We start from the raw sequence: 25570 nt of genomic DNA on the forward strand, positions 1-25570 counted from the left end.
ATGGACTGACACCCATCCATCAAGAGTTGTTGAATCAGCTAGAATTCAGCTGAGCAACCTGATGAGAGGGAGGGCAGGAAGGGTTACATCCGTGTTTGGTTCTCGTGGCCCCTTCTTACATGCCCAGGTTAATGCCGATCGCCACCTTGGGGCCAGGAAGCAATTTTCCCTAGGCCAGTTTGGCTAGGGATCCTGGAGGTGTTTTGCCACCTTCTGGGCATGGAGCAGGGGGTCACTGGGTGTGTGTATGGGGGAGGGATTTGTGAATTTCTTGCATTGTGCAGGGGGTTGGACTAGATGACCCTAGAGGTCCCTTCCAACCCTCTGATTCTCTGATCATATTTACGCTCTCTCAGTCTCCACTTTGCTCAATGATGAGCTGTTCCAGTGGGAGAATTACAGGGTTTGGTTTCATTTGGCTGAGAGAGACGTATGGCCAATACACCAACTGGAGGCCAAGAAGCCGCCTTGTGTGGCAGCCGGTCTGCTGTCCCACCTCAGTACCCCAGAGGGTCCCTGACCCTTGCAGGGCTTTGCTTCAGCCAACCCAGCAGGGTCTCTAGTTGGTCTCCCTCTCTTTCCCAAGGTCAAACCACCATTTCTTCCCATTCACATGCACACACACTGCCTCTGCCCCTCAACTAACACCGTCTTTAAGCTCTGCTGGGTAGTGGAGTGATGTTATCATGAGACCATCTCTAATAATTGAATGCCCATAGAGGAAGCATCCACAACCCCAGAGAAACAGGAACAATCTTTAAACTGGAGGGCTCCCAGAAGGCGTGTGTTTCAGTCAAATCATGGCGATACACACAGTCTCAAGAAGTCAGATGGCAAATTCCCAATGCAATCTTTCCCCTTATTTTTACAGCACTATTTTACTGTCAACTTTAACCATGAGAACCAGAAAAGCCTGGAGCTGAGGACAGAAGATTCCAAGGACTGCGATGAGTGGGTGGCAGCCATCAGCCATGCAAGGTAGCTCCTCCGGGCAAGGCCTTCTTCCACCCCACCCCCAGCTCCTGGTAACAAAAATACCGTCATGAGTTCTGAAGGGTGGGGTGGAGGACGGGGAAATCGGAAATGGATCATTCTTGCCTTAAGAAGCAAACTTAGACACTTGAAAAAAAGGTTAAAAGGACCCTGCAACCTTCAAGGTGTTTGGTTTGCAGGGCAGTAGGCCTTCCTTCCAGAGGCAGATTCCTGGAAGGTAGCAGGACAGGAGGGCCAGTGCGTACGGTTGCCAACCTCTAGGTAGTAGCTGGAGAGCACCCGGAATTACAATGGATCTCCAGGCCAGAGAGATCAGTTCCCCTGGAGAAAATGGCTGCTTTGAATGGTGAACTCCATAGCATTATACCCTGCTGAGGCCCCTCCCTCTCTAGGCTCCACCCCCCCCAATCTCCAGGAATTTCCCAACCTCGTGCTGGCAACCCTCCAGGCAGGAGGATAATACCCAAGGATGGAAGTAGGGAAGAAAACAGAAGGGGGGAGAGCTGCAGCTGGAGCTGGAGCAACTTCTAGGCTCCCTTGACGGTTGTGTTTCAATGTCGTTATTTGATCTTATTTCTCTTTCTTTCACCATTCTGTTCCTTCCCCGAAAAATGCTCTTTTATCACGGACTAAACTGAAAGAGGATGTTTTTCTCTCCCTCCTCGTTCACAGGTGATACCTGGAGGTTTGGGTTCTTTGACGAAAACTGGGATGTGGTGCATGATAAAGTACCTGAACAAAGCCCAAAGTCAGCTTTGATACACTTCAGACATTTGAAAATTCTGAGCTTTGCTCCTAGCGCCCAGTTGCATATTCTGGCACTGAAAGGGATAAAATGGGACCTTAGGTTTCTCCTTCTGTGGGTTTAGATCCCCAGATTGGCAGAAAGCATATGGGACATTGAAAGAGCAACTCCAAGCAAATCTATTCAAAATCCTAGGTTTATTTATACTTAAGTGTTCTTGGTAGGGTTGCCAACTCCAGGTGGGGAAATTCCTGGAGATTTGGGAGGTGGATCCTGTGGGAAACCCTCAGCAAGGTATAATGCCAACTCTCCAAAGCAGCCATTTTCTTCAGGGGAACTGATCTCTGTTGTCTGGAGATCAGTTGGGATTCTGGGAGATCGCCAGGCCCCATCTGGAAGTTGGCAACCATAGTTCTTAGGAGGGCACTGTCCATGTATCACAGATGGGATCACGGCGATTAATTGCATCTGGGTCAATTGTGATTCCTGTTGCATGCTAAAAATTGCATGTATCATGTGCTCAAAGCTAATGGTGAACGGTCTCTAAAGGTATAGAATGTGGGCTGCTCTTCTTCAGAGTATCATTCGAGGGTGGGATGTTAGGGCCAAGCTACAAGTGATGAAAACACTTGAACGGCAAGTGAACAGACTCGCATGCATTCCTCCCTGTTCACTACGTGATCGAGTGGAAGGCAAGTGGAGCGCAAGTGAACAGGGAGGAATACATGCGAGTCTGTTCACTTGCCGTTCAAGTGTTTTCGTCACTTGTAGCTTGCCCCTTAGACAGTCAGATTCAAACAATCCCATTAGCTATAATTTCATTGGCTGGCATTGCACTGGGCTCTTAGCCTACGCGAATAACTTGAGACAGGAACTGAAAAGTCATCTCTTAAAATAAATAAGGGAAATGGTGTTGGCAGTGTGTTTATTAAAATAAATTTTGAAGTAAGAAATTCCAGCATGACTGACTGAATGTATGAAGCTGCCTGATCTAGCAGAGCTTTAGAATAGCTCGTCTGGACAGGTCCTCTTGGTGGAAATCTTACCCAATCGTGGAGCTGGAGCGCCATTCCTTCAGTTCCTATGAGCTAAGAAATGCAAGTCTCAAAATGTACACTGACTTGTGACATTGTGGACTAGAGTCCTACGTTAGTCTGATGCCTGATATGAAAGCTGGGTCTGCAGCAATGTGGGAAGGTGAAAAAAAATGGCAAAGGGTGGGTTTAAAGACCATGATATACAATGGATATAGCCGGTTACATTTCTATGCAAAATTCTTGGGCTGTGATCACTATGCCTCAGTTTCCCAACCAAGTACTGCAGAACCCCCCAGGTTTCTGCAGCATATTGTGAGAGGTTCCTCAGGAAACTGGAGTAAATAAATAAATTGAAATACTGTGAAAAATTCCAAATATCCCTTGAAATGTTGCAGTTATTAAGGTTATATAAGCTGATATCTGTCTGTCTCTAGCTAGCTAGAGATAGATCTCTCTGACTCTCGCTAAACAGGCAGGCAGGCAGGCAGGCAGGCAGGCAGGCAGGCAGGCAGGCAGGCAGGCAGGCAGATAGATAGATAGATAGATAGATAGATAGATAGATAGATAGATAGATAGATAGATAGATAGATAGATAGATAGATAGATAGATAGATAGCAGCTCTTTTCAAATACATTTTCTTGACAACAATTTAGCAGTAATTGAATTGCACTCCCTGCCACCAACTTTTTCTCCTGCAAATGTTTTCATAGGTAGGAATTCCTCAGGGTTTGAAAAATTAATTTAGGGGTTCCTCCAGGGGAAAAAGGTTGGGAAACACTAGTCTAGGCTACATGACAGAAGGAACGTTTCTGAACACCTGTGGCTATCTCCCTGCAGTGGGCCTTAAAACAGCCATCAGGGCTTGGAGGAGGTATCCCCTGGCTGAACAGAGTGGGCAGGTGAAAGTAAAAGACAGCACTTTAAGATGCTGGATGGAGTAGGCGGCGTCTGCCTGGAGATGGCACAGACTCTTTCTCTTTAGGGCTCTGATGGGGGAAAGTGGAGTTGCTAACCTGTGGTGGTGCTGGGGAGCTCTTTGCCTGCTGCTGTATATTTGCAAAATATAGGGGCAAAAATGTTGTAAGGCTACAAAAGAGAGCCAGTTTAGTGTACTGGTTAAGAAGAGCAGCAGGACTCTAATCTGGAGAGCTGGGCTTGATTCCCCACTCCTCCACTTGAAGCCAGCTGGGTGACCTTGGGTCAGTCACAGCTCTCCGGAGCTCTCTCAGCCCCACCCACCATGCAGGGTGATTGTTGTGAAGATAATAATAACACACTTTGTAAACCACTCTGAGTGGGCATTAAGTTATCCTGGAGGGACAACACATGTTGTTGTTGTTATAACAATTTGTCAGATAAGTGACTTCTGTATTAAAATACCATAAACGATACCTCATGGATAACATGGCTCTTTAACTCTGCTGGTCACAATTCCCCCCTCTCTGTTTTTTCTGTTTGTGTGTGTATATATATTTCTTCCACTTCATTCATCTGACCAAAATGGGTTCTATCCAGGGCTTTTTTTCTGGGAAAAGAGGTGGTGGAACTCAGTGGGTTGCTTAGGAGAAAATGGTCACATGGCTGGTGGCCCCGCCCCCTGATCTCCAGACAGAGGGGAATTTAGATTGCCCTCTGCACCGCCGAGTGGCACGGAGGGCAATCTCAACTCCCCTCTGTCTGGAGATCAGGGGGCGGGGCCACCAGCCATGTGACCATTTTCAAGAGGTTCCGGAATTCCATTCCACCACATTCCTGCTGAAAAAAACTCCTGGTTCTATCTCACAAAAGCTTCTGCTTGGATAAACCTCTTGGTCTTTAACAAGCCACAACCTGTTTTTAAACTGCAGCATGGCTTGCCCCATGGAATTTATAGGACCTGGCTAATTGCATCTGGTGGGGGTGTCATATGCCTGTGTCCTGACCCAGTTAGCTCAGGTGAGCCTGATCTTATCAGATCTCAGAAGCTAAGCAGGGTCGGCCTTGATTAGTAATTGGACGGGAGACCTCCAACAAAGACCAGGGTTGCAGAGGCAGGCAACGGCACCTCTGTGAGTCTCTTGCCATGAAAACCCCACCAGGGGTCGCCGTAAGTCAGCTATGACTTGAGGGCACTCTCTACCACAATTGCATGTGGTGGGGGTGTCATAAGCCCACCTTCAGGGGGATGCCAAGCAGGCAGGCAGGATGATGGGTCAGGAGACAAAGTTTAATTGTTGTATTTGTAAAACAGTTATAGGACTCTTGCTACAGAGCATGAAGCGTTAATGCAGAAGTACCTCCATTTACTTCAGATTGTGGAAACCGAGAAAACGGTTGCCAAGCAACTTAGGCAGCAAATTGAAGATGGAGAAATAGAGACGGAGCGTCTGAAATCTGAGGTAACGGAGCCCTGCCCACCAAATCTGCCGATATTTTAAAGTGCAAAAGAGCTTTGTGGATGGTTTGTTTCAGGCCCCTTATCCCCGTATCCGTAGGCAAAACCACATTCTTCTGAGCTGGTAGTTTTGTGCCAGAAGATGTTTCACGTTGGCATCATGCAAATGGAGAACACCAAAAAGATGCCTGATTGAGCCGCTGATTTGGCACCTGGATAAAAATGTAATGGGAAACTTCTTAGGGTATATTCACACATAGCAGCCCAACACTTAACATCTCACAGTCACAGTGGAACGTGTTGGCAATCATTATGTCTGATATAAATCTCTAGAATTTGAAATTCAATATAACAGTCCTTGGAAGATGGGCATGCATAAGAAGTCAATGTTTAAAATGTTGTAATAGCTGCCAGTAGGAGGGCAGAATGGGGTTTTCTCAAGCTAAACAAATGATAGCCAAAGATAGGAAAGGAGCTTTATTGCCCGTGCCTAGAAGATTTCCGTTTAGAAAGTTAGCACAGAAGGGTGGTGCAGCTGGGCGCGAGGAAGTGGCGCAGCCGGAGTGAGTTCTGTTGTGCCCCAAGTTTCAGCCAGGGAGCCCCAATGTCATGATGTCAGAGACGCAGTGGAAAGGAGCCCCGTTTAAAAACAGTGAGCCCTCTAAGCCAGGAATGATACCCACAGCCCGATGCCAGAATTATGCAGACCCACAAAACGTTTTATGTTGGGGGGAAATCAGTGAGGTATCCTCAAACACACATCCTGCCACGCTATCACTCTGCTGGGGGTTCATCCTTTATCCTTGCTGTTTAAAAGAAGGAGGGATAGATTTTTTTCTCTCATAAAATTGGAATGCTGCTTGAGTTCAATTATTTTCTCAGTGTAATGTCTTCATTTTGCTTATTTTCTCTCTGTCCTACTACTGGCAATATGCACTTTGCTTTATTTTACATAGCTATAAGCATACGCATCTATTTTGGGGATGGGAGGAAATGCCTTGATAATCAGAATGTTTACCCACCACACACACACACACACAGAATGAGAGAGAGGGAGGGAGGGAGAGAGAGAGTCCTTTATATTGTGATGGGCATTGTGCCTGATGGGATACATGCTGAGACCCCCACATTCCCGCCCCCCCCCTCCAATAGATTCTGAATTTCTGAATTGGCTTCACTCTTTTCTGGATTGCACTTCACTTTGTTGCCCCTCGTCCTGTCCATTTCCACCTCCTAGCATGTGCTATCTCACCTGACTCAACCAAAAAAACAGAAACGGAGTAGAATGGCCCCTGCATGTATATTTATTTTTTTAATTTATTTATGTCATTTATAGCCCACCCTTCTCACTGAGATTCAAGGCGGATTACACTGTGCGAGATTAGTACAATCAATATCAGGAACATTTCCATAAACAATGCCATAGGGTAAATAGATACAAGTTCACAAAGACACAAGCATTAGCAGGAATCCAGTACAACATAGTGGTGAAGTCTACGGTTCCTAACTCATTAGCGGATCATCTGCGATCCCCTCCCTACGGCCCTCCTATCTGAGTAAAAAGCCTTTTTGAGTAATTCGGTTTTGCATTGCTGATGACCCTTCTGATCTGAGCTCTGGGGACAACTTTCCTTAGAAGCTTCAAGCAGATGTTAAAGTTCATGGAGTGCAGAAGAGATCCCTGTGAACCATGGCATAGACTTTTATTTTTATTTATTTTATCATATTTGTATTCCGCCCTCCCCGCAAGCAGGCTCAGGGCTTGTTTAGAAGACCACAATTTCAGATCTGGAAAAATCCAGAAGGTTGATTCTGCACCTTGAGGCCCTGCCTAGATAAGCTCTTTCTCCATTGGCCACCACCCCAATAGACCAAAAAGCTCTCTGTACTCAATCTTGAATAACGGAGAGGAGAAAAGCAAACTGGAAGCGTAAGCATGTCAACCTCACTCAAGTTTCTTGCCACTGATGCCAAGTTGCAGAGAGTGAGGAATGGTGAAGCCTAAAACAGGGCTTGCCCTTAAGAGATCTTCAGGACTGTCTTGGCCAAGGAGCAAGGAGGTTTTGGAGTTTCATGGAACTTCTCATCAAGCAGAATTTTCTGAAATGCAGAAGTCCCTCCTACCTCCACTTAAACAGCTCCACTAAAAGATATAATTCTACGCCCTCGCATTTCTTGTGTTCTGAGAAGCAACACAACAAAGCAGCCACTGTCAACAGCTTTCTAATCTAACATGGAAGGAAGTGGAACTCCCTTTCCAGGAGGAAATCAGATTTATTAGTGGTATGAAGCGGAATCTATACCTCAAAGGTTCAGAACACATTCCTGATGCTGAAACTCCAAGGACCAGATTCTGCCACAGACTGACAGTCAACCCACATTGCTTGTGCAAAGAGCATTCCATTTGCTTTGATGTTAGGCTCTAAGACTGCTGCCTTGATCCCAAGATATAGGAAATGCAAAGGGTGTAGAATTTTCCCTTCCACTATTATCCTGCCCTGATGTTGGTTGGTTGGTTGGCCATAGGCTAGCCCCAGTTTCTTTACGTATTTGTTTTCTGTGTTCCAAGATCGCTGCTTTGCTGAAAGAGAATGAGCGCATCCAGTCCAACCAGACAAATGTCCCCAGCGACGATGACAGTGACATCAAGAAGATCAAAAAGGTGGGCTGTAGCATTTTGGAGACCTTAGAGGAAAGCCAGGGCATGCTAAATGGTCCTTTTGACTCAAAGGTCACCGGGGCACAGACGTGCGTTGGCATTCATTCTCTGACTCACAGCAACGGTGGGTCAATTCTTGAAATCCTCAGGGAAGTTCTAGAAAACTGTAAGGAGGAAAGGGGAAGGTTGTAGCAAAACCTTGGCTGATCTCTCTGGGGAGGAGAATCTTTTCACCTGGGAAAGACAGTGGCTATTTTCACACGTCTTACCGGCTGCGCAAAATCGCACAAAACTCCTGGAACGACGGCGTCCTGGCGAGATTTCCCATCATGACTTCAGTTTGTAGCGCGTTTTGCGAAGTCATGACGGGAAATCGCACCAGGAAGACGCTGTCGTCCCGGGAGTTTTGCGCGATTTTGCGCAGCCGGTAAGATGTGTGAAAATGGCCAGTCTCTTGCCCCCTTGACAAAAGACTGCACATCCCTGATTCATGATGTACTTCAGTCCTTTCTATTTTCTTTCTTCATTTGTTTGTATACGTTGTACTCTACTTTAGTGCACACGTGAACATTTTCAACAACTAAACTAAGTAGTCTGTGTGTGGGAGTACCACCATAAAATCATGCATGATCATTGTTTAAAATCAACTCAGCTACAAATTCATTAGGGGATCTACCTTACAAGGTTGTCCTGTTGCAAGAATTATAAATGCATTATTGGCGAAGTGCTTTGAACACTGAAAGCACCATATCGAATCCAAATTAAACCCTATACAGTAGATGAATTTTAATAGGCGCTAGACAGGTGTTCATGTTTATTTATTTACTTAATTTATGCCCCACTTCTCTCCTCAGTGGGAACCCAAAGTTGCACACAACATTCCCCCTTTCTTCATTTTATCCCCACAACAATGTGTGAGGTGTGTTACGCAGCGTGTGTGTGACTGAACAAAGGTCAACCGGTGAACTTCCATGGTGGAGAGGGGATTCAGACCTCATTCTCCCTGATCCTGGCCCAACACTTAATTCCTACGCCCCTCCGGTTCTCATATCCTATTGCCTTTTTCATTGGTCACTGTCAGGGCTGACTTTAATTCTATTGACAGGAGAGTAAAAGTCAGTCCACAACAGGACAGTTTTGTTAAATATATAATTTTATTTACAATTGCCCTGAAATGGTAACATTTAAGAAAAGACTGAATCATAGAATCTTAGAATCATAGTGTTGGAAGGGACCTCCAGGGTCATCTAGTCCAGCCCCCTGCACAATGCAGGAAATTCACAACTACCTCTCCTCCTCACACCCCCAGTGACCCCTGCTCCATGCCAGAAGATGGCAAAACACCATCAGGATCCCGAGCCTAACTGGCCTAGAGAAAAGTGCTACCTGACCCCAAGGTGGTGATCGGCTTTCCCCTGGGCATGTAAGAAGGGGCCACAAGAACTAAGCACGGGTGTAACCCTTCCTGCCCTCCCCCTCTTGATCTGCCTAGATTCACAGAATAAGCATTGCTGTCAGATGGCCGTCTAGCCTCTGCTTTAAAACCTCCAAAGGAGAGGCATATTCTTTATTTTCTTTTGTAATGGAAAAATTTAGTCTTCAAAATTCGTTTAAAAATATTAAGCATAGAGGCAAAAGATACCTTTCAGCCTCAACTGGGGCAGTCCATGCAAGGGTGGGGGCCTTGGCTGAGGGAGACACCGTCCCAGTCTGATGGAATTTTGTGGAGGTGGGTGGTGTCGCCCCCAAGTTTTTGCTGTGCGCCCATGCGCTGTGAGCCTCCTTCTCTGCCAACAGGTCCAGAGCTTTTTGCGTGGCTGGCTGTGTAGGAGGAAATGGAAGACCATCATCCAGGACTACATCCGCTCCCCCCACGCAGACAGCATGCGGAAGAGGAACCAAGTGGTCTTCAGTATGCTGGAAGCTGAGGCGGAGTACGTGCAGCAGCTCCACATCCTGGTGAACAATTTCCTGCGCCCGCTGAGGATGGCGGCAAGCTCCAAAAAGCCACCCATCACCCACGATGACGTCAGCAGCATCTTTCTGAACAGGTGAGCGGGCACCAGTCCCAGCTATGGCTCCCTGGAAAGGAGCAGCTCCTCGAGAAGGGGCCCGTGTAGAGAAGGAGAACTTGGGCTTCGCCCCTTCTGTATGCTTGTCAAAGTAATGAAAACCGAGAGGTGTAACCAGGGCTTTTTTCTAGGAAAAGAGGCGATGGAACTCAGTGGGTTGCCAGCACAGGGGGCAACTCCTGGCAGGAGGTGGTGCCCCTGGTACCACATACGCATGCGCAAAGTGTGTGCATGTTCCCAGGACTGCACAATGACATCACTTGGGGTCAGCTAGAACAAGGGGGGAGTTTTTTAAAGTTTAAATCGCCCTCAGCGGAAATGGTCACATGGCCAGTGGCCCCGCCCCCTGATCTCCAGACAGAGGGGAGTTTAGATCGCCCTCCAAGCCATGTGACCATTTTCAAGAGGTGCCGGAACTCCATCCCACTGCGTTCCAGCTGAAAAAAAGCCCTGGGTGTAACCATGTATGAGCAAGTTCCATTCAGTGCACAGCCTGTGATGCCAGTCGCAAGTAGGTGCTGATTGTTTGGAGAGCGGTTCAGATGTGCCCACTTAGGGCAACAGACCTGCTTTCCCCTACTCTTGGAAAGCGCTGCACTGGTTGTCAGACTCATCCAAACTGCTTGCTTTGGTCTCTGTTTTTCAAAATGGAGCCTGTTGCTATTAGACTCTGCTAGTGTGTGCAACAGCACCGATCATCTTAAACTTGAACAAATCATGAGTGTACGCTTCCACAGTGTAAATAGACAGTGCAAGATGGTTTGGTCACCCGTTACAGGGCTTTCCCCCCCCATAGCTTCACCCCATATGTCTGCCACTGCACCCAGTTTTTAAAAGTACATAGTTAAAAGGCAAACATTAGTTTTGAATTAAGTTTTAGTTTAATACTTAAGTGTCCTCCTATAACTCCTATGAAGAGTTATTTCAGTCTAAGCCTACTGAAATCAATGGGCTTAGACTGGAGCAACTCTGCTTACGATTGTACTGCAAGTGTCACTGAATGTCCTTACGGCCGTTCATTATTGTACTCTGCTCAGTGAATGTTCTAGCTGTCAAATATATTGAGAGCTGTAGCACAGTGCTTAAGTGGTTTGGCTGCGAATCAGCATTTTACTGATTCGAATCCCACTACTGCCATTATTATTGTTGTTGTTGTTGTTGTTGTTGTTGTTAGCTTCAATTTATATTCCACCCTCCCCACACCAGCAGGCTCAGGGCGGATTACACTGCGTAAACATTTCAATAAAACATTACATTTCAACCACAATAAATACAGTATAAATATTTTAAAAAATTACAAAATTACAAGATTACAAATGAGCTCAGTAGTAGGTCAGCCACTCCTCTCAGCCCCAGCTCCCCAGCTGTATTGTGGGGATAATAATAACACTAACTTGTTCATCACTCTAGTTGGGTCACTAGAAGAGCGGTATATAACTGCAGTTGTTGTTGTTGTTTTGTATTTTCACTTCCACTGTTGTAACCTGCTTTGGATTTCAGTTAGAAAGCAGATGATAAATAACAACAACGACGTTTAACAAGGTGTTATAAGGAGGGTGGTGGTTACCTATCAAGGCAAAATCGAGCAATCTTCTATAACTGGCTTTGAGACTGGGGGTCCCAGGCAGTGCTCTTCAGATGTCACCCCGTGGGGCTAATTATTCATCACCTGTCTGTGCAGTTTGCCATCAGCCACGAGATCCAAAGACCTTGAGGCTTTTAAAAAGTGAAGATTCGCTGACTCCTCACCATACAATGGTCTTCTGCACGTGTGCAAGCTGGATCAATCTTATCTTCCTCCCATAAGCCAAACAGGAGTGCAGTTTTATTCCTGGCTGATCTGGGATCACACAGCATCAGGGCTTTTTTTCAGCAGGAACGCGGTGGAACGGAGTTCTGGCACATCTTGAAAATGGTCACATGGCTGGTGGCCCCACCCCCTGATCTCCAGACAGAGGGGAGTTTAGATTGCCCTCTGCGCCGCCCAGCGGCGCAGAGGGCAATCTAAACTCCCCTCTGTCTGGAGATCAGGGGGTGGGGCCACCAGCCATGTGACCATTTTCTCCGAGGGCAACCCACTGAGTTCCACCACCTCTTTTCCCAGAAAAAAAGCCCTGCACAGCATCAATGATGAAGCAGAGGAAATAGGGACGCTGGCACATGAATCTCTCAAGAGGTGGGTTGCAGGTTACGTGAACGACCAGCACTGATATGTCTGACCAGCACTAGAGGTCAATGCTCCATCTTGCAATCTTGTTGATATGCATGGAGGTGGAATTTGAGACCATGTGGGCAGGCAATCAAATGAGTACCAAGGGACAGAGAGATGCGTGGAACCACAAATACACAGGGATTTTGTAATGATGAGTCCTCTGAAAAGCTTCCTGCCTCTCTCTGCTGTTATCTTCCAGTCCCCAGAGACACTGAAATACTAGTCCTATCCAACATCCTCCTCCAGTCACAAGCCAATGCTAATAAAAGTCACCCAACATCTGGCCAGCTCCAAAGTAGCCACAAAAAGCTTATACAGGATATCAGATGCACAGAACTGGGTCAAAAGCCCCCTTTTTTGTTAAAATGATGATAAATTTAACAATGAATGTTTTCCACTTTGCAGAATTAGATTTTTCCCGAGGAACAAATTCCTATGAAAATGGGGGATTAGACATGGCAGCCCATTAGTTTGCTGATTCCAGTTTCATTTGTTTTTTTTTGTTTGTTACTTTTCCAGCGAAACGATTATGTTTCTGCACCAGATCTTTTACCAGGGCTTGAAAGCACGCATCTCTAGCTGGCCCACCTTGGTGCTGGGTGAGTAAGCACTTGATGTGTGTTTCCCAATATTCCTGAGAGATAAAAAAGCATCTGACAAAATGGGTGGTGACTCCTGTAAGCTGCAATCACAATGAATGGTCAAGTCTTTAAGGTGCCACAAGGTTCTTCGTTATTCTGGCTGCAGCAGATGGGCGGCCTCATCTGAATACTCTAATGCCCGCACAAACCAGGCACCTGCGGGCAGTGGGCATTCTCATTGCTAGAACAGCTGAGGGAGGGGGATTTGGGGGGCAGTGTACAAAGCAGGACTGGGGAGGAGGTGTGGCTGCTTGTGCCTCAGTGCCCTTTCTGTGCACTCCCTGCCAACATGTGTTCTAAGCATGCCTGATATGAAGTCAGAGAGACACAGCCCCGAATCACACAGCTGAGCTATGGGTGTCCCGGCTGGGATTTATATATTGTTTAGGAGGGCCATGGTTATCTCCAGAGTTAATGGGCGTCCTAAACTGTGCCGTGGCCTGAGGCTGTGTCAAGAGGCCAGACTGGGGCATTTGCATTCTCATTCTGCATAAAAATCTTCTTTGGAGGTTTTAAAGCAGAGGCTAGATGGCCATCTGACATGCCATGTTCACATGCTGATTCTGTAGGAACCTAGGCAGATGAGAGGGAGGGCAGGAAGAGTTACATCAGTGCTTAGTTCTCGCGGCCCTTCTTACATGCCCAGGGTAAGGCCGATTGCCAGTTTGGGGTCAGGAAGCAATTTTCTCCAGGTCAGTTTGGTTAGGGATCCTGAAGGTGTTTTGCCATCTTCTGGGCATGGAGCAGGCATCACTGGGTGTCTTTGGAGTGTGTATGTGTGGAGATAGTTGTGAATTTCTTGACTTGTGCAGGGGGTTGGACTAGATGACCCTGGAGATCCCTTCCATGATTCTATGTGATTAGGTTATTTTTTAAAAGATACAGTGTGGGTGACACTGGCATAAAGTACTAGGCACTGGGGACGGCTACGCCCAGCTCTAACATGGCTTGCCCTGATGCCAAAGCCCAAGTTACACTGGTCTGGTGTTGGCATGGTGCTGGTACTGCTTTGTACCAGCATATCTCCAGATATACTGTTGTATCTGCAGGATATGCCCTGGCATTCTTCCATTCTGCCAGCCGGACTAGGCCTTACTCAGGCTGCTAAGCCACTCAAAAGTCACTGGACAGTGCCCTAGAGCAGCTACTCCTCTGGAATGCCTGATTAAGGCAAAGACAACACACACCGCCCCCCGTCAATGTCCCTGTCTTCTGTTCCAGAGGAGTTAGCCGTGTTAGTCTGTAGTAGCAAAATCAAAAAGAGTCCAGTAGCACCTTTAAGACTAACCAATTTTATTGTAGCATAAGCTTTCGAGAATCAAGTTCTCTTCGTCAGATGCATGATCCAAACTGGTCAATGAGATAATCTAGGGGAGAATAGAACATGATGCCATGCTTTGATCCTGGTTCTGTCCAGACCAGGCTTCTTGGGCCTTTAATAACTTCAGGCACAATTTCTCTTTTCACCAAGAGGTGGAAGCTAATGTTCAAGCTGGTGCTGGAGGCCAGCCAGAATGAGAACCGAGTCTGAGTCAAGCAGGCATGGACTGTCTCTGTGTTGTAGGGACTACAGAGTCCAGCTGGAGAGAAGTTCACTTGAGCCACCAGCTGCTCGATAGACAGGCCACGTGCATGCACAGAGACGACATGCAGGGGCAGCCGATCCTCCTCTGGCAGCATGGAGAACCCTTGCATCTCCCTGTCAAAAGCTCAGAGGCCGCTCTTCATGTAGCTTTCTTTGATTCTTGTCTTCTGCCGTGCCCCCTGGATGGTTGACCGTAATGGCCAGCTTGTCCTGAGTGAAAGGAGAGACCTCAGGTGCATTTGTCCCCCAACCTGGCCAGAGCTGCTTCAGCCCCCTGCCTCTTTACTTGCAGCTGATCTGTTCGATATCCTGCTGCCGATGCTCAACATCTACCAGGAGTTTGTCCGGAACCACCAGTACAGCTTGCAGATTCTGGCGCACTGCAAACAAAACCGGGATTTTGACAAGCTACTGAAGCACTACGAGGCAAAGCCAGACTGCGAGGAGAGGACGCTGGAAACCTTTTTGACATACCCCATGTTCCAGGTGAGAGGAGGATCCCGCTGCCAAGATGGCATCAGGGTGCCACGGACAGCAGGGTGCCCGAGATGTTTTGCCATCCTGCGGGCACATGCAGGAACCTGTTGACGCAAGGAAGGAAATCTGCAGGCGTGGGCTGAGTGTGTGAGGGTGTCCTGATGCCGTTTTGTCTTGCATCCTAACCCAGATCCCCAGGTACATCTTGACACTTCATGAGCTCTTGGCACACACGCCCCATGAACACGTGGAGAGGAACAGCCTGGATTATGCAAAGTCCAAGTTGGAAGAGCTTTCCAGGTTAGAATAGTCAACTTCTGTTTCTTTACAGTGTGCATCTGGGGGGCCGGGGACATGCAGCTTTTGAAGAACCCACTCCAATTGACAGTGAATTGTTCCTCTGGTGCTCTTGGTCAAACAACAGTCTGTTAAGCAGCTTGCAATGGCACAGGAGTAGACATGGGCACGAATGGGGGGGAAATTACGAACACCCTGTTCGTTGTTCATTGCCTTCCACGAACAACAAACAACAAACAGTAACGAACATGTCCCCTTAACGAACATGTTCAGTGTTCGTTTGTGGCCCTTTAAAGATCCCTTTAAACCAGGGGTCATTTCGTAGAAAAAGAGCTGGAGGAACTCATTAGCATAACTCATTAGCATATGCCACGTCCCTTGACATTGCTGGAAGTGTGTCATTGGCATAACTGATTTGCATATGCCACACCCCCTGACATCATCTATCCTGGCTGTTTTGGACCCAATCCTGGCCATTCAGGGCCGAAATTGGGCCCATAATGGCAAAAAGGGGCTGAAAATGGCCAAAAAGGGGCCCAAAGTGGTCAGGATCAGACTGCTGCTGAGTGGGAGAGTGATCCACCACCCGTCAGAGGCCCGATCTGGGCTGAAACAGGCCCAAAATGGCCGAGAGTCAGGTGGGCGGGGCCACCTGACATGTGACCTCTTTGGGGAACTGCTGGAACTGCATTCCTGCGCATTCCCCCTCGAAATGAGCCCTGCTCAGGGGGGGATTCCCCATTGCCACCTGCTAGCAGATAGGTTAAAGGGCCCTTTCCTGCCACATGCAAGGGACAGGGCCCTTTAAAACTGCTGTTGCCAGGGGAATTGATTGAAAGGCACCAGACTTGAAAGGCTTGATGAACGGCTGCCGAACGCAATGAACAAGGCTTGCGACGACCACCTGTTCATTTGGAATGGGGACTCACAAACGGCTTGTTCGCTAACAGATGAACAGTTTGTGGGTTTTTTTCCATTCATATTGCTGTTCGTGCCCATGTCTACTCAGGAGTTAGGCCAGAACAAGAGAGCTGGCAAGCACTGGCATAAGGTTGCACCAGAGTTAGCAGCATGGCTGGGGTTGGGAAGCCACCCCACTAACATTCTCCAGACTCCACCCATTTGTATGGCAGTGCCAGAGTTACACTAGCCCAGTGTTGGTGCAACCACTGTGCAGTTTTGCACTAGTAGTGTATCTCCAGATATACGGATGTATCTCCAATATGCTGGTGTATCATTGAGATATGACAGCATAAGTTTTAGACACCATAGGATTTAGAGGCAGGGTATCCTATGTTAGATGACCCATCAATGGACCATTATCTGGGTAGAGTATGACCATCTCACCAGGGGATGTTCTGCTAATACACTCTTCTTTGCTCCTGCAGAATAATGCATGATGAAGTGAGCGAGACAGAAAACATCCGGAAGAACTTGGCTATTGAACGGATGATTATAGAAGGATGCGAAATCCTCTTGGACACCAGTCAGACATTTGTAAGACAAGGTAGCCTGTTTAGGTGGGCCCCCAGAGAACATATCCCTCACAAGGCCTTTCCTGAGCCTGTGTCTAAGATTCATAGCACACTGCAGTCCGGTTGAGTCTTATTTCCAGTTGGAGAGCAGTTACCCCTGACGCTCTGCACTTCTGCCTTAGTCTGGGGGTACCTGAAGAGGAAGGAGGGCCCAGATTACACCAGCAAAGCTTGATGTTTCTTCTCCTACAGGCTCCCTCATTCAAGTGCCCATGTCTGAGAAGGGGAAGATCACCCGGGGACGCTTGGGCTCCCTCTCCCTGAGGAAGGAGGGCGAGAGGCAGTGCTTCCTGTTTTCCAAGCACTTGATCATCTGCACTAGAGGCTCTGGGGGGAAGCTACACTTAACAAAGGTGAGTGAGAGGAAACTGTGCCACTCTGATGCGGAGCAATGATACTGGAATGTGCAGTACATCACACGCCAGAACAGGTGCTCTGACAAAGTGTACACATGTATGCCTTGGATAGGTGTTGTTTGTGCAAGCGCTGCAGGACATGGAAATCACACACACATGTACGCACATGAACATGCCTTAGACTAAATTAGACCATTGGTCCATCAAGGTGAGTATCTAAGTGGGGGTCTTTCCACATCATCTCCTACCTTGTCCTTCTAACTGCATGACAAAGCAGGTGCTCTCCCCTGCACTATGACCCCTTCCCCTACCAAACTACCATAAAGTGCTACAAGTACAGCATTTTGAGTGCATTGATTCCTATGTGGCCCCAGGAGGTTAAAGGTACACTTCTTGTGTGGAACCAGGGAGAAGTCCTAGAAGACAGAGATCATCTAGTCAGCCCCCCATGCTCAAGGCAGGAAAGTGCAGCAACAGCATCTAGGACAGATGGCCACCCAGCCTCTGCTTAAAGACTTCCTTTCCTTTCCTTAAAAGTTCATTGATTCATAAATCTTGAGCAGCAGAAAATACTTATTCCTTGTTTTTTGGATGCAAGAGCTAAAAACTGAGATATATTTTGCAATCGCTAAGACGAATTTAGGATCCTTCCTTATCACTAAGCAAAAGAGCCAGCGTTTCTGGAGTATAAGGGGACAGTTGGTTAATTAAAGGCTTAATATAACGATCCCTTATATTTTCGAAAAACCTACATTTGAGCAGGGCGTGAAAGGGTGTATTGATCCTATTAAGGCTACAAGGGCAAATTCTGTCCAAATAGGGCCTATTCAAAAATCTCCCCTGTAAAACCATTGTGGGTATAATATTCAGACTTGCAAACAAGAAATCTTTGCAGTGTCACGAGATGGTAAGATAGTAGTTTGGTGTAGTGGTTAAGAGTGACAGGACTCTAACCTGGAGAACCGGGTTTGATTCCCCACTCCTCCACTTGAAGCCAGCTGAGTGACCTTGGGTTAGTCACAGCTCTCTCAGAGCTCTCTCAGCCCTACCCACCTCACAGGGGGATTGATGTGAGGATAATAACAACACACTTTGTAAACCGCTCTGAGTGGGTGTTTTGTCTTGAAGGGCGGTATATAAATTGAATGTTGTTATTATATAGTGGGGTATTGATTTTGGGAAACTTAAAGACTTCCAGCAAAAAAGAGCCCACAGCACTCCCAAGCCGTAACATGCTACTCTTGAGCCCTAGATTGCACTGCTGTTTGACACTTACTTGTGGAAGGGCAGTTTGAGAACGTTACTTCTCATTTCTGCTATATGATTATTTCCCAAGAAATGTATCAAGGTCTGCTTTCAAACGCTGTGCATGTTCTTATTAGACACCAATCACAACAAATCTGTAGGCTTTTTCTGAGTTATCTGTAAAGGCCTCTGTACTCTGGGGGTGAACCAGAGGAAGCTTCGGTGCCCTGGAGGAAGTCAGGCTTCCCTTTGAGGTCTCCTGTTTTGGGTTTCTAAAGCAAATCACGGCCGACAGATAAGGTTGCAGACTTCATCACTGGTGAATAACCGAAGAGATGAGCTGCACGTCAGATGCCTTTACATTTAATTTGATGCTTGGTCCATATCATGACATTTAATTGTTTTAAGCAAACAAGGCCTGCGTCTTATTGAACTTTGTACTCTGCTATAGGCTGAAAATTACAGGTTCCAAATGAGAGCTGCTTTTCTTTTGGAGGATGCAGGGGGTGGGAACGGCATCCAGAGCATAATCTTGAGCCTTTGTTTCTCTTTCAGAATGGTGGCGTCATCTCCCTCATAGACTGCACTCTGGTGGAAGACATGGAGAACGCGGAGGAGGAGAGTAGGTCTCAACCAGTGCTTAGTAGTCCACATACGAGATCCGCCCCCCACGCAGCATGCACCCTTTAGCTGATGGCCCCTGGGCCACTTCGGAGCCACCTGGCTCCTCTCTGTCTCTGTCTTCTCCTTTCCAAGCACCTTCACCCAAATACTTTTCTCTGCTGGTGCTGGTAGCAGCATACCAGTCACCACGTTTCTTTACAATTTTGCAAATGCCTACAGTTGTGTATAGGATCCTAAGGAAACGGTGTGACCAGCAGCTGTTGCAAATAGCGCACACTTTAATTCAAACCAATGTCTGAATAACAACAACGACAACATTTGATTTATATACCGCCCTTCAGGACAACTTAATACCCACTCAGAGTGGTTTACAAAGTACGTTATTATTATCCCCACAACAAAACACCCTGTGGGGTGAGTGGGGCTGAGAGAGCTCTGAGAAGCTGTGACTGACCCAAGGTCTCCCAGCTGGCTTCAAGTGGAGGAGCGGGGAATCAAACCCGGTTCTCCAGATTAGAGTCCTGCCGCTCTAAACCACTACACCAAACTGGCTGAAGTTCATGTAAATTTAAATTCAAGACGGCCAGTCACTGATAGTCTCTGAACAGATACTGAAATTGAATTTACCGAAGTTGTGGAGGTTTTGCACCCCTGTGGCTTCATCCATCACTCATCTCAAAAAAGTTGCTGTTCCAGAGTCAAGGCCAAAGCGTTTGCCCAAGTTGCCTCCCAACTGCTGGGCTAGCATCCAAGATGCCCTCTTGGCCTTCTTCTCCCCCCACCACCATGGCTCTGAACCCCGCCCTCTTCTTTCCCTGATTCCCATTCCTTTCATCTCTCTCTTATCATTCGTAAAGCAAAAGGGCAAGACATGGACCATCTTGATTTCAAGATCATGGTGGAACCCAAGGACAGCCCATCATACACCGTCATCCTTGTGGCATCTTCCCGGCAAGAAAAGGCTGCGTGGACCAGCGACATCAGCCAGGTAAGGAAGAGTCAGCATCTGAGCAGTAGCAAAACAACAAAGAGTCCAGTAGCACCTTTAAGACTAACCAACTTTATTATAGCATAAGCTTTCGCAAGCCACAGAGCTCTTCGTCAGATGCATCGTCAGATGCATCTGATGAAGAGAGCTGTGGTTCTTGAAAGCTTAGGCTACAATAAAGTTGCATCTGATGAAGAGAGCTGTGATTCTCAAAAGCTTATGCTACCATAAAGTTGCATCTGACGAAGAGAGTTGTGGCTCTCGAAAGCTTATGCTACAATAAAGTTGCATCTGACAAAGAGAGCTGTGGTTCTCGAAAGCTTATGCTACAATAAAGTTGCATCTGACAAAGAGAGCTGTGGCTCTCAAAAGCTTATGTTACAATAAAGTTGCATCTGACGAAGAGAGTTGTGGCTCTCGAAAGCTTGTGCTACCATAAAGTTGCATCTGACAAAGAGAGTTGTGGCTCTCGAAAGCTTAGGCTACAATAAAGTTGCATCTGACAAAGAGAGCTGTGGTTCTTGAAAGCTTATGTTACAATAAAGTTGCATCTGATGAAGAGAGCTGTGATTCTCAAAAGCTTATGCTACCATAAAGTTGCATCTGACGAAGAGAGTTGTGGCTCTCGAAAGCTTATGCTACAATAAAGTTGCATCTGACAAAGAGAGCTGTGGTTCTCGAAAGCTTATGCTACAATAAAGTTGCATCTGACAAAGAGAGCTGTGGCTCTCAAAAGCTTATGTTACAATAAAGTTGCATCTGACGAAGAGAGTTGTGGCTCTCGAAAGCTTATGCTACCATAAAGTTGCATCTGACAAAGAGAGTTGTGGCCCTCGAAAGCTTAGGCTACAATAAAGTTGCATCTGACAAAGAGAGCTGTGGTTCTTGAAAGCTTATGTTACAATAAAGTTGCATCTGATGAGAGCTGTGGTTCTCAAAAGTTTATGCTACAATAAAGTTGGTTAGTCTTAAAAGTGCTACTGGACTCTTTGCTATTTTGCTACTGCAGACTAACACGGCTAACGCCTCTGCATCTGAGCGGTGGGAACTGACGGGTCATGTGACTGCCCTTCAAGTCCACTCAAGCTAGGAACTATTAGTACTATTAGTACTATTGAGAAGCCAACTTGAGTAAACTGAAGGATATTCTCACAATAACGGTTTGGGGAGGGGACGGTTAGTTTCAGAACAGAAACAAAATTTGCCCAAGAATAAAAACATGAGTGACCTTTCCAGAGATTAAGCCGGCACAGGCTGATGTCTACAGGAAGACTCCCAAGAAATCCTTTGGAAAAATATGCACAGAATTGTGCTGTGGATGAATGTCTTCTTTATTCGATGTCCTGTGGCTTTCATGCTGCAAAAACCTGTTCCTTGTGTGTTTCAGTGTGTGGATAACATTCGGTGCAATGGCCTCATGATGAACGCGTTTGAAGAAAATTCAAAAGTCACCGTTCCCCAGATGATCAAGTAAGCACTCCTCTAGAGTGAGGTTGCAAGTACTGAGAAAGAGCTGGCGTGGTGGAGCGTGCCTCTGAGAAGGCTGAGGCCAGGGGATCGCTTGAGCTCAGGAGTTCGGGGCAGCAGTGGCCTAACCCTGTGCAAATCAGAGGTCTCACTAAGTTCGGCATCAGTAACTGAGAATGTGCACAGATGCTTTGACATTATCACATGGGAGCGCTCTTCCCCATCTTGCGTGCCGGTGAAGTCCCCTGAAATCTCAGGGGATTCTTTGCAGCCGAAGGTCTACCAGCAGATCTGCTATGCCAGGCTTAGCCAGGTTGTCAGAGAAGTCCTCTGCAGGTGGAGCCTAAAACAGTCTCATTCAGCCGCATGCAGATTAGCTGCCAAGGGCATCATATCCCGTCTGTGCTGTCTCCCCAGGTCTGACACCAGCTTGTACTGCGATGACGTCGACATCCGATTCAGCAAAACGATGAACTCTTGCAAAGTCCTCCAGATCCGCTATGCCAGTGTGGAGCGGCTTCTGGAGAGGCTGACTGACTTGAGGTTCCTCAGCATAGACTTCCTCAACACCTTCCTGCACTCTTACCGGGTCTTCACCTCTGCTATGATTGTCTTGGACAAGCTGATCACCATCTACAAGAAGCCAATCAGTGCCATTCCGGCAAGGTGAGCCCGTGGAGTCTTCTCCACTGCCCTGTTAGGAGGGGATGCATTGTGAAGTCGGGACTAGAGATGGGCACGAACCAAAATACGAACCAAAATTAAGCACGAACCAGGCTGGTTCGTGGTTCGCAAACTGCGGTTCGTCAGATCCCATTTCTGACAAACCGCCACGAACTTTAGGTTGGTTCATTTGGTTCGTTTTTTGGTTCATGACTGCAGACAGCCTGGTGCCAATCAATCAGTTTCCTAGGCAACAGGGGATGGACTTCCTGCAGGCCTTCTGCTGGCCCGGAAGTGACCTTCTGCTGGCCCGGAAGTGGTGATTTTCTGACCCGGATGTGACGTTTTCACGAACCAAATGAACCAGTTCGCAAACCAGGGGCAGGTTCGTGAAAGTTTGTGGTTCATGAAATTTGATGAACCACGAACCGCATGGTTCAGTTTTTTCCCAGTTCGTGCCCATCTCTAGTCAGGACAGGTGAGCACAATGAGGCAGGAAGTTTGAGGATTCTGGCTATTGATGCAGGAACAGAGGTGGCAAGCTGCCCCCTGACCTCATCAATCACCCTCTTTCAGCCAGTCATTGACCACTGGCTTTCAACTTCAACCATAACCTTAACTGAGCCAGAGCGACTGGCCTGATTCTCAGTAACTGCCTAGAAAGCAACCGTGCCCAGCAAAGGACTGCGTTTTTTGCTGCAAAACCCAGATATGTATGACTGGTGAGTGTGTCCGTAGGAGGGGACTGGGTGGAAATTGCCAATGACCAAATCGTTGCCAGGAGACTTGTAGTGGCAGTGGACCATTGGTCAGGCATGGCCAGCCCACCACCTCGGCTCGATCCCATTGTCCAGAAAGGTGCAGGGCAGTTCCTAGTTTTTGCTCACTCCAGAAGAGCCTGGAGGCAAGACAGCTTTGCCCATTGGTGCTGAAAGAGAGACAGGATGAGAGGAAATGTTCGAAGCAGTAACGGGACATCTGGTTTTCTTTCCCCCCAAGATCACTGGAGCTGTTGTTCGCAAGCAGTCAGAACACCAAGCTCCTCTATGGGGAGCCTCCCAAGTCTCCGCGTGCCAACCGCAAGTTCTCCTCTCCACCCCCTCTTTCCATCACCAAGTCCTCTTCTCCCAGCCGAAGGAGGAAGCTGTCCCTGAACATTCCCATCATCACTGGGGGGAAGGCCTTGGACTTGGCTGCCCTCAGCTGCTCCTCCAATGGCTATGCAAGCATGTACTCCTCCATGTCCCCCTTCAGCAAAACCACCCTGGACATTAACAAGCTCTATGTGTCCGGCAATTATTCCAACAAGCTGCCGGATGAAGGGGAAGGGCCTGCCGAGAAGCCCGAAGAAGCGCTTCAGAACAAGCCCGGTGAGTGTTTTCTGCTCCAAGGAGGCTCCTTTTCAGAGGGAATCAGAGCAGAACTTCTTTTCTGGGGCTCAGAGCAGATGGCTAAAGCCCAATTATCCCTCAAGGGCTGTGGAGAGTCCGGCATGCGCTCTACAGGATCAGTCTTTGGGTTTGGAAGGGACTTGGAGCAGATGGGGAAAGGCTGCCGGGGAAGCCCAATTATTCCTCTAGGATGAGGAGCCAAGTGGCATGGTCGTTAATCCAAGAGCGAGTCTGGACAGCCATGTCCGAATCCGTTTTCTTGAGCCTCTCTTCATTCTTGCCTCATTTGAATTGCTGCTTTTTGTTTCCAGGCGCCGAGGCGTCTGTCCGAGAGGAGTCTGACACTGATCAGAACCAGAGCGACGAAGCCGAAACGGAGACTTCGCCAACCAAATCACCGACGACTCCTAAATTGGTCAGAGGCAAAAACAGCTCAGGTAATGTGAATGCAAAACCCGCAAGTTTGCAACGTTTCAAGTATTCTAAATGTCTGCGTTGCTGATTTGATACTTATTTACCGGAATAAAACCATTACTGTGGTTGTTGTGGGTTTTCCGGGCTGTATAGCCGTGGTCTTGGCATTGTAGTTCCTGATGTTTCGCCAGCAGCTGTGGCTGGCATCTTCAGAGGTGTAGCACCAAAAGACAGAGATCTCTCAGTGAGATGTTAAATATCTTTAAATATCAACAGACTGAGAGATCTCTGTCTTTTGGTGCTACACCTCTGAAGATGCCATGCCAAGACCACGGCAATACAGCCCGGAAAACCCACAACAACCATCGTTCTCCGGCCGTGAAAGCCTTCAACAATACATCGAAAACCATTACTGTTGCTGTTGCATAACTGGATTTTGTAACTTTTGATCTTTGCTGTATGTTGGAGGCAGGGGTAGGCATCCAATACCTCCAACTTTTAAAAAAACCATCCTCCGTTGTATCACAGAGTACTATCTGTCTTGCGAGGGGAGCCTCCCTTTGAAAACAGACACGTGGAAACTAATAATCGCTTTCTGTCTATTTCAAAGTAACTCTTTAATCGCTAAACCACAGAGCTGAATAGAAATTACTTTTCTGCTTCTTGGCCTGTTCCTTACAAGCTGACAGGCCTCTGACTAAAGAGAAGCCAAAAAGTTTTTTTTTTAATTTTCTAAGAATCAGATGAAAACCAGCCAATAATCACTCAATGTTGTCTTTTAAGACTTTTATTTAAAATCAAATTTATCTTGAAATAGTCAAATATACAAAGATCACAAAGATACAAAAGATATCAAAGATATCAGAAGCAGATATGCATACATGTCATGTTCCTTTATTTTAGATCTAAAAGATAAAATACACTAAGGTTAGTTAGAGAGGGGGGGCTCCTCTGAAGGATTTTATATGGGAAGGTATTGATGTGTTTCCTTGTCCTTGCACAGAATTCCCTTTGTTCTCATATAACAATGGAGTTGTTATGACCTCTTGCCGAGAACTGGACAACAGCCGCAGCGGCCTCTCAGCTGCTTCTGCTTTTGCGATTGCAACAGCTGGGGCCAATGAGGGCACTCCAACCAAAGAGAAGTACAGGCGAATGTCGCTAGCAAGCACAGGTGAGTGGCAGGCCTGAGCAAAGGGCCAGGCTCCAGTCAAGGCAGATGTTCCAACACTGGGGCAGGGGGGATGGGAGGACTCAGGCTAAAAGCACAAGCAAACCATATTCCAAAGCAAGCAATGCCCAACTCAGGCACTGCCAAGACTTCCAGTGTCAAACTTCAGATAAGGCCAGGTAGGATAGAACTGAGCCTTGAGTGTTCTCTGGCAGAACAACATGCTGCCTTCGAAGCCCACACCCAATTGCAACAGGGCCTCATGCTACGGTGCAGGAGGCCAGGCCACTGGAAATCCTTGTCTGAGGCCTGTCTACTCCCAGGGCCTGACAGCAAGAGAACTGAAGCTGCTCTCTCACTGCTTTTGCCCTCCATTCTGGCTTCTTTTGTGGAAAGAGCAAGCGCTGGATATTTGTTAAGTCCTTTGCAATATGCAGGTCGGTGGACGGGGTGTGTGAGTGCAGCAAGCACAGCCCTGGTCTCCAAGAGAAGCCAGGTTCACCTTCAGAATCCCACAAGCATAAAACATATCCAGCTTCTCCCAAGCAAGACTCAGAAGTTGAAGTACCAAACTAGACGTTCGCTTTTTAAAAACGGTTGAGTCCAAGTTTTCCAGACCCAAC

The 25570-nt window shown here is 47.3% G+C and overlaps 1 protein-coding gene across 2 annotated transcripts in view; it reads left to right on the top strand.

The window, feature by feature from the left end:
- RASGRF1 (Ras protein specific guanine nucleotide releasing factor 1) overlaps positions 1-25570 on the top strand; it is a 63034-nt gene that overhangs the window by 12141 nt on the left and 25323 nt on the right. The window contains exons 2-17 of one of the 2 annotated variants that reach the window (XM_055002872.1): positions 872-978; positions 5007-5154; positions 7720-7812; positions 9607-9860; positions 12613-12692; positions 14612-14805; positions 14987-15096; positions 16482-16600; positions 16821-16981; positions 18785-18851; positions 19711-19841; positions 21229-21311; positions 21681-21974; positions 22971-23341; positions 23674-23799; positions 24780-24950. In XM_055002872.1, coding sequence (XP_054858847.1) covers positions 872-978; positions 5007-5154; positions 7720-7812; positions 9607-9860; positions 12613-12692; positions 14612-14805; positions 14987-15096; positions 16482-16600; positions 16821-16981; positions 18785-18851; positions 19711-19841; positions 21229-21311; positions 21681-21974; positions 22971-23341; positions 23674-23799; positions 24780-24950 — 2509 coding nt within the window. The remainder of the gene's footprint in view (positions 1-871; positions 979-5006; positions 5155-7719; positions 7813-9606; positions 9861-12612; positions 12693-14611; positions 14806-14986; positions 15097-16481; positions 16601-16820; positions 16982-18784; positions 18852-19710; positions 19842-21228; positions 21312-21680; positions 21975-22970; positions 23342-23673; positions 23800-24779; positions 24951-25570) is intronic. The other variant, XM_055002873.1, reaches the window with a different exon arrangement.

Source organism: Eublepharis macularius, chromosome 18, assembly GCF_028583425.1.
Source record: "Eublepharis macularius isolate TG4126 chromosome 18, MPM_Emac_v1.0, whole genome shotgun sequence".
Classification (NCBI taxonomy): domain Eukaryota; kingdom Metazoa; phylum Chordata; class Lepidosauria; order Squamata; family Eublepharidae; genus Eublepharis; species Eublepharis macularius.